We start from the raw sequence: 9,459 nt of genomic DNA, 5'->3' as shown, positions 1-9,459 counted from the left end.
AGACAGAATAAAAGAAAGAAAGAAAAATAAAAGAAAGAAAGAAGAACAGAAAGAAGAACAGAAAGAAAGAAAGAAAGAAAGAAAGAAAGAAAGAAAGAAAGAAAGAAAGAAAGAAAGAAAGAAAGAATAAAGGAAAGAAAAAAGAAAAGAAAAAAAGAAAAAAGAAAAGAAACTAAGGAGAGAAGGAAAGAAGAAAGAAGAAAAGAAAGAAAGAAAGAATAAAGGAAAGAAAAAAGAATAAAGGAAATGAACGAAGGGAAGAAAGAATAAATAATGCAAAGGAAAAAAGAAAGAATTAATCCAGTTTTTTATCAGTGGACACTTTTTAATCACAGGACGCTGGTGGCTTTATATATTTATTCTTCTGCTCGCGTTGGCTCTAATGTGCCTAAAAATCCCACCAACACTGCTGCACCTGATGTCGTTAGCATGTCAGTGTCCCTGCAGTGCTGAGAATGCCAGCTGTAGGGACTTCCCTATAACACACGGGGACCCCGGGCCCTCTAGCGGAACTGTTCCACGCATACATGCGCAGTAGTGCTTGTGAACTGTGACGCATCCATTCACAAAGAAACCGCGAGTGGGGGGGGGGGGCTATGAGGGGGGGCCGGCTGCACAGTGCAGCTGCTTTCCGTTGCGGACACACCCACACCCACACCCACACCCACACCCACGGTCCGTTGCTCGGTTTCGCTCCACGCCCAGGTTCACGTCACAGCCACAGACGTCACGTGCTCCCGCTTTGGCTCGGTTTGGGGGGGGGGGGGCGTGGCCTGCACTTCCACCGGCTGTACCGCACTCACGCACAATGAAACAACGAGGAGGTACCGAGCCGCACCACGTTGTTTTTTAGGACACGAGAACTGCTACGATTCTGCTTTTAATCTCTAATTCGAGTTCAGATCCGACTCGTATGGCTTTAGATTAAGGATCGCTCGTGGAACGACTTAACGAGTCGTTTTTCTCCCCCCAGCACAACTCGTTCCACGCTCGGGACTCCGCCAGCACGTTGTCGGGCTTTGTTGTTTCCGACTCGCACCCGAGACACGATGGCGATGTTCGTGGATCCAGATTACCTCGCCGCGGAGTGTCTGGTGTCCATCTCCAGCGGGCCGGTTCTGCACCGGGTGGCCGCCCGGGCCCTGAGCCCCGGAGACGCGGACGGATCGAGCGAGGACCGGGAGGTGCGGGAGACTCTCCGGATGGAGGAGGGCGCGGTGGCGGACACGCACGCCGCTTTCCGGCCCATGTCGGCCCACTCGGAGAGCAGCAGCAGCAGCTCGTCGTCGTCCAGCTCGTGCGGAGAGAGCGGCTACGGCACGCTGTGCGAGTCGGCCACCGCGACCCCGACCATGACCCCGGCCGGTACACCGGTTCCCGGACAGTCCGGCCGCAATGCCCTCCAGCAGACCTGGGCGGAGGGAGGAGGGGCCCCGCGCTCCCCCACCAAGCGCCACCCGTGTACCTTCCACGGCTGCGACCGGGTGTACGGAAAATCCTCTCACCTGAAAGCGCACATCCGCACCCACACAGGTGAGGTTATTATTACTATTAATTATTATTACTGTAATTACTATTATTATTATCATTATTGTTATTATTATTACTATCATTATTATAATGACTGTTATTATTATTACTATAATTATTATTATTATCATTACTGTTATTAGGGATGCATCGATACCATTTTTTCCCAACCGAGTACGAGTACAAGTACATGTATTTTAGTACTCACCGATACCGATACCTATTTAGAATGATGCAATCTGGAGCATTATGGAATAGTGTAGTTTTTAGTGTAAAATAGTGCAGTGGAACAGTTGCTTGGGTTGCCATCACTAATTGTAAAAAAAACAAAAACACCGCACAGACATCATTGAGAAAGCTTCTGACAAGCTAACGTTAACGTTCATTAATAAACGCACGTAATTAACGCTGTGCACATCATACATGCGATGCGATTCTGCTGATTAAAATATTTACTTTAAAAGGATAATACAGTCCGATCCCATCTGAGCCGATTCTATCAGCACATACTGTACATTCATGGTTCACCTCGGTAAATCGTAAACGACTCTGAGTCGGCTCCCGCTCTGTGGTAATAACCAGTATAATTAAGCCTGAGCTTTATAATGTAAGCGAGTCACACAGAATGTTCTGTAGTAGTTGGTGTTTATTTACAACCGCATCATTCATTATAACAGTAAACACGGAGAGATGACTGAGAAAAGATGAGTCGACTCCTGAATCACTTGTATCGACACTGTGAACAGAGTATTGAACACAAACACGTCCTATAACAGCGGTCGCTGCTTTTGTAACCGGTTATCTTCGCTGTTAGCTCTATTTTAAGGTTTTTTTTTTTTTTGTCAAACGGAACTAAATAACATTAAACGTGCGTGTGAGCGTGGGTGAGAATAATTCAATCTGTCTCCCGTGGGTGAAAAATGAATTGCTTTAGTTTTAGAAGTAAAAAAATCTCACAGCAACGTGCACTAGGCACAAGGTATCGGATGTTTAGTATCGGAGCCTCGTTTGCGAGTACGAGTTAATGAGCGCGGTATCGGGCTAATACCCGATACTAGTGTCGGTACTCATGCATCTCTAATTATTACTGTTATTATCATTATTACTATAGTTACTATTATTATTATAATTACTATTATTATTATTATCATTACTGTTATTACTGTTATTATCATTATTGCTATAATTACTGTTATTATTATAATTACTATTATTATTATAATTACTATTATATTATTATTATTATTATTACTATCATTATTATAATTACTATTATTATTTTATTATTATTACTACTATATTATTATAATTACTGTTATTATTATTATGTGTTATCTTCTGTTCATTTTTACTTTGGTTTGTGGCTTGTGAATTTTTAACTTTTATTGTTCATTATGTTAAAAGAGTTCTTAATTATTCATTTTTATGTTTTTGTATAGTTTTAACAATTTAGCTAGGTGTGTTTGTGGGTGTGTGTTGGGAGGGTGGTCTGGTAAAGATGAATACATGAATGTTTTCTGATTACCTATAAATAAAAGTTACTGTATATTTAAATATAAAAAATATTTTTGTTTATGGTTAATAAAGGTTGTTGCTTTTAATAAATACTTTTTTGTTTTGTTTTAAATATTTGGGTCGTTTTGAGTTCTATATACATAATTAATTAATTTGTCTTAATTATAGTTTAAATTTTAGTTTTAAAACATTATTTTACTAATTACCCAAATTAAAATTAATTTTAGGCATAGGCATTATCATTCAGGGACATTAATAATTAGGGATGTAACACAAAGTTGCCAAGTAGGGGATTTTCCAGTCAAATTATTTATGTAAGGATATTTTTGTTATTTGTATTATTCATTTATTAATATAATGTTGGATTTGTTTTAAAATTTCATTTCAGTTTTTTTACACAATAAGCATTATTTGGCATAGTTTGTACCTACCTCAGAAATAAAAGGGCATTCATTGTTTAGATCGCATCGTGAACCCAGTATCGTGAATCGTATCGCATCATGGGTGGAATGTATCGTTACATCCCTATTAAGAATTAATTGGGTGAAAGTCCTGCTGTGCTGTACCAGTAAAGCATGGTTAAATTATTCCTAGTGGTAAAAGTAAATGTACATAATTAAAATTTATTTTTAAATTTATTTTATCTGTACTTTTAGTTTTAAGACAGATGCACCATTGTTGCGTAACATTTACATTTACATTTACATTTTCAGCAGACGCTTTTATCCAAAGCGACTTACACAATGAGCAGAACACGATGAGCAATTGAGGGTTAAGGGCCTTGCTCAGGGACCCAACAGTGGCAACTTGGTGGTGGCGGGGCTTGAACCGGCAACCTTCTGTTTACTAGTCCAGTACCTTAACCACTGAGCTATCACTGGCCCCCATCACTGGTACTGCAACGCATCATCAAAACTAAACATAAAGAAGCTGAAATTTAAAGCTGAAACTCTACATTTTACAAGTTAAAGTTTACTTTTACATCATTTGTTTACCATTTTCCCCCTTTTTATTACCCAATCCAGTCGTGGTCAACTGAAGCTTGTCTCTCTGTCGTTGCTACCTCCACCCCCACCCCGACTGGGGAGGGCAGAGGCTGTTTTGCACACCCTCAGATCTGCGATCAGGTGGCAATATCGTGTGCTGAGAGCCACACACTGCCATCTGTGATCAGTCGCTGCCCGTGCGGGTGCCTCGACTGGTCAGCAGAGGTCGTAATTGCCCCAGCAACAAGGAACCCGGTTTTAGCCGTTGTCCCGCCCCCCCTACAGACACACTTTATCTTGGCTATATTAAACAATATAATGGGTTTTGGAATATCAGGCTGTTTATACTGGTTTTTTGGCATGTCAAACCCAATATGAGATGTTTTTTTTTTTTGCTGTTTCTAACCCGATGTTGTGCTTTTCAGTATGTTTAACTCTATAGCTGGATTTTTTCAGTTTTCAGTACATCATACACCTTTTATTTTTGTTTGATCCACCCCTTTGTTGCTTTCCTCTTTAGATTCTGAAAATATAACATAGCCCGAATTATAAAGACAAGATACAATAAGGAGACAGAAACAAAATCTTGCCATAAAATTACACGTACATGTTAAAAGTGGCAATAAAATCCAAATAAATAAATAAAATCCTCTCTAGATTTAACCCGAATAGATTTGACCCGTTGTGTGTTCCAGGTGAGCGGCCATTCCCATGCACCTGGGCCAACTGCGAGAAGAAGTTTGCCCGCTCGGACGAGCTGGCGCGCCACCTGCGCACCCACACGGGCGAGAAGCGATTCCAGTGCCCGCTGTGCGTCAAGCGCTTCATGCGCAGCGACCACCTGATCAAACACGCCCGCCGTCACCCCGACTTCCACCCGTCCATGATCGGCCGCCGAGGGCACGCCGTCAGTCCGGGGTCATCGGTCAGCGAGTCGGTGCAATAAAACGGTCCGGATCGGGACGACCACTTCTCACATCTCGATTCTAATCAACCTCATCGGCTGAAATGGTTCGGAGGAAGGTTCGTCCTTCCCGCAACCCGGCTCTAGACTTCAACTTCAACACATTCCTACAGGTGCAATCGGTCATGATTGACGGGTATAAACGAATCAGTCGCAACTTAACCTCGCAGTTAATTCATCTTCAGGTCAACAGCTCTCTAGCCATAAGCACAACAAGCTACTTCTTCCAAACAGTGAAGCTATTTCAAGCAACCATCAATGCATCAGAATCCTATAAATCCTCACCTGAATTCATTCAGTTGTCTCAGAAATTCTTTAGTTTATACTGAACACAGATATAACGGGTAACATTGTCTACAGTCAAGCGAGCTTTACATCACCACGGGCTTAGAGGTTCTTTTTTGTGGCTTCCTCTAAGCCTGTAGTTGGTGCAGGTCATTTACGTTGTTAATGGAACTTAAGAATGGTGGTATTGATATTAATATTAATATTGAAATTGAAATTCATGATAAAATGCATTTGATTCTGTGTAGCCTCTGAATTTAGGGGGACTCTAATTTAGATTTTCATTCTGCCTCGAAAATCAACCTATAATTTAGTCGTAAGTTATTGGTTTTACTTCCAGTTTCATTTTTTTAATTATATTACACGTCTATTTTTTCTAGTTGGATCACTGACGTCCCATCGTGTTCCTAGGTTCTTATGTTATCCTCAAAATATTTGCGTATGGCTCGTCTATGTGTGTGTACATATATCTAAGCCTAAGGCTTCTAGTAGAGACATTATATAGGGGTGTATAGACCTTCTTTTGCTCTAATTGAATAGGCTAGTGCTGCTTGCTCGCGTGTGTGTAAGTGTTTGTACGTCTTTTATGTGTATGTACAGGTGGGTGACAAATTAAAGGGGGAAAACAAGAGACTTTGTCTGGTAGAACCACCAGCAAGTCTTTGGAACTGGACTGAAGGCTGTTCAACTGGGTTGGGATCTGACGGCTGTAATGGCCATAGCATACACCGATCAGCTATAACATTAAAACCACCTCCTTGTTTCTACACTCACTGTCCATGTTATCAGCTCCACTTACCATATAGAAGCACTTTTTAGTTCTACAATTACTGACTGTAGCGCTGCTAGAGCTTTTAAATACCGTGTCCACTCACTGTCCACTCTATTAGACACTCCTACCTAGTTGGTCCACCTTGTAGATGTAAAGTCAGAGACGATCGCTCATCTATTGCTGCTGTTTGAGTCGGTCATCTTCTAGACCTTCATCAGTGGTCACAGGACGCTGCCCACAGGGCACTGTTGGCTGGATATTTTTGGTTGGTGGACTGTTCTCAGTCCAGCACTGAGAGTTAGGTGTCTGATCCACTCATACCAGCACAACACACATTAACACACCACCACCATGTCAGTGTCACTGTAGTGCTGAGTGATCCACCACCCAAATAATACCTGCTCTGTGGTGGTCCTGACCATTGAAGAACAGCATGAAAGGGGGCTAACAAAGCATGCAGATAAACAGATGGACTACAGTCAGTAATTGTAGAACTACAAAGTGCTTCTATATGGTAAGTGGAGCAGATAAAATGGACAGTGAGTGTAGAAACAAGGAGGTGGTTTTAATGTTATGGCTGATTGGTGTATGATTTCCATATTCCCTTTATGCCCTGTGATTAGTGACGTTCTTGAGGTCAGTTCAGTCAATTACTGTAAAGACAAGTGGACCCAAGCCATGCCGGTCAATTGTACTCCATCTTTACTCCTTATAAATCCAAGCGTTTGAGCTACCTTGAAAACCAGCCAGTTAAACAGTCTTTCTGACCAGACCGCTTCCATTTGTGCCCAATATTGACCCCCTTTTTGAAGTCTCCTTTTTCTCTTTTGTTCTTTTTTTAATTTTGATTTAAATTGAATATGAACCAGATCTGCTGAGCGTCTGCATCTGAACAGATGAAGTTTCTCCTCTCATTTATTAACGTTTATACTTTCATTTCTCCTCCGCCTTTACAAGTAGAGCGGAGAGAACCGGACTCTCACTCTTCTCAGAGAACGGCGGGACACATCAGGAATCTCAGAAAGCCTTAACCTCTGTCTGAAATCGTTTTTGCACCATTGTTTACAGTCACACTGTTTCTGCAGGTAATTTATGCCACAAGGTGGGCGACTAAAGAAAATACACATATGCAATATTGCACTTTTCTTGTAGGTCTCGAAGATGACGGCGGCGGCGTTTGTCTACTTGCAACACTGTAGTTTAAACAAAAGAAACACTGTGGAATGGGAGCGAGACCGTACTGGGATGCACCTTTTTCCAAGTGCTTGAGAAATAGAGGAATTCAGAAAAAAACATGCTTTTTGTACTTGCAGATTGTCTGTGGACTAATTTCAGGTTTGCCTTCGTAACGAACATTAATCCCTTACTGTGTACCATCCAGAAGAACGATATGACTTGATATTATTTCTGATTCAGTCTCTGATCTGTTTGTATTTGCTAACACTTTGTTGAATTCGCACACAACACGACACAATGCAATACGAGGACGGTGTGTCGGGTAGCTGCTGGCAGTTATCCGTCATCACCAGGTCAACTTAATGTCATTTTTCTCATTTATCGCTGGGTGTCTTAGGACCCGAAAACATCCCCGTGTTATGTCTACGTTCTGTTCTGTAATGCGTCATGACCCTGGATTTCTTGTGCTGCCCTTGGCTAATGTTCCTCATTAGCAGATTAACACATTTGGCCACAGTGGCCTTAAAGTTTGTCTTGTCGTTCGATTTCAACTTTAAAATACAATTTTTGTCAAAACGATGGATGTCCCTTCTCTTCATTTCATTTTCCTTTTCACGTGTGATTGGTACACAGGTAGCACTTTCACACTATTGTGTGTCTAGAAAGCACCAAAACGAGTTAAATTCTTAGCTATCCAAGCAAATAAGTCTGCACTGGGCCAGTGGTTCAAGTCGAACGTTTTCATGTACTTGTACAGCCATGAATATGATGGCAGATTAGGGCCACTGAAAAAGATATTTATAAGTTTTGATTTCGAGATTAAAGTCGAAATGATTTTGAGGCTAAAGTCGAAATGGTTTTGAGGCTAAATTCGAAATGATTATGAGGCTAAAGTCGAAGTGATTATGAGAATAAAGTCGAAGTGATTATGAGGCTAAAGTCGAAGTGATTATATAGAATAAAGTCGAAGTGATTATATAGAATGAAGTCGAAGTGATTATGAGAATAAAGTCGAAATGATTATATAGAATAAAGTCGAAATGATTATATAGAATAAAGTCGAAATGATTATATAGAATGAAGTCGAAGTGATTATGAGAATAAAGTCGAAATGATTATATAGAATAAAGTCGAAATGATTATATAGAATAAAGTCGAAGTGATTATGAGGCTAAAGTCGAAGTGATTATATAGAATAAAGTCGAAGTGATTATATAGAATAAAGTCGAAATGATTATATAGAATAAAGTCGAAGTGATTATGAGGCTAAAGTCGAAGTGATTATATAGAATAAAGTCGAAGTGATTATGAGGCTAAAGTCGAAGTGATTATATAGAATAAAGTCGAAATGATTATGAGGCTAAAGTCGAAGTGATTATATAGAATAAAGTCGAAATGATTATGAGAATAAAGTCGAAGTGATTATGAGAATAAAGTCGAAATGATTATGAGAATAAAGTCGAAATGATTATGAGAATAAAGTCGAAGTGATTATGAGGCTAAAGTCGAAATGATTATATAGAATAAAGTCGAAGTGATTATATAGAATAAAGTCGAAATGATTATGAGAATAAAGTCGAAGTGATTATGAGGCTAAAGTCGAAATGATTATATAGAATAAAGTCGAAGTGATTATATAGAATAAAGTCGAAGTGATTATATAGAATAAAGTCGAAATGATTATGAGAATAAAGTCGAAGTGATTATGAGGCTAAAGTCGAAGTGATTATATAGAATAAAGTCGAAGTGATTATGAGGCTAAAGTCGAAGTGATTATGAGGCTAAAGTCGAAGTGATTATATAGAATAAAGTCGAAGTGATTATATAGAATAAAGTCGAAGTGATTATGAGAATAAAGTCGAAGTGATTATGAGGCTAAAGTCGAAGTGATTATATAGAATAAAGTCGAAGTGATTATATAGAATAAAGTCGAAATGATTATATAGAATAAAGTCGAAGTGATTATGAGAATAAAGTCGAAGTGATTATGAGGCTAAAGTCGAAGTGATTATATAGAATAAAGTCGAAGTGATTATATAGAATAAAGTCGAAGTGATTATATAGAATAAAGTCGAAATGATTATATAGAATAAAGTCGAAGTGATTATGAGAATAAAGTCGAAGTGATTATGAGGCTAAAGTCGAAGTGATTATATAGAATAAAGTTGAAGTGATTATATAGAATAAAGTCGAAGTGATTATATAGAATAAAGTCGAAATGATTATGAGGC

The 9,459-nt window shown here is 39.6% G+C and overlaps 1 protein-coding gene across 1 annotated transcript; it reads left to right on the top strand.

Moving 5' to 3' along the window:
- Positions 1-924: 924 nt before the first annotated feature.
- On the top strand, positions 925-4,977 carry zgc:153115 (uncharacterized protein LOC768186 homolog). Its single transcript, XM_062992937.1, has 2 exons — positions 925-1,533; positions 4,727-4,977. Exons 1-2 carry the CDS (start codon positions 1,050-1,052, stop codon positions 4,975-4,977), a joined length of 735 nt encoding a protein of 244 aa, XP_062849007.1. The 5' UTR covers positions 925-1,049.
- The last annotated feature ends 4,482 nt before the right edge of the window (positions 4,978-9,459 follow it).

Source organism: Trichomycterus rosablanca, chromosome 4, assembly GCF_030014385.1.
Source record: "Trichomycterus rosablanca isolate fTriRos1 chromosome 4, fTriRos1.hap1, whole genome shotgun sequence".
Lineage (NCBI taxonomy): Eukaryota > Metazoa > Chordata > Actinopteri > Siluriformes > Trichomycteridae > Trichomycterus > Trichomycterus rosablanca.
Note: the sequence above shows the minus strand (reverse complement) of the source record. Positions and strands in the feature narration are given on the sequence as shown.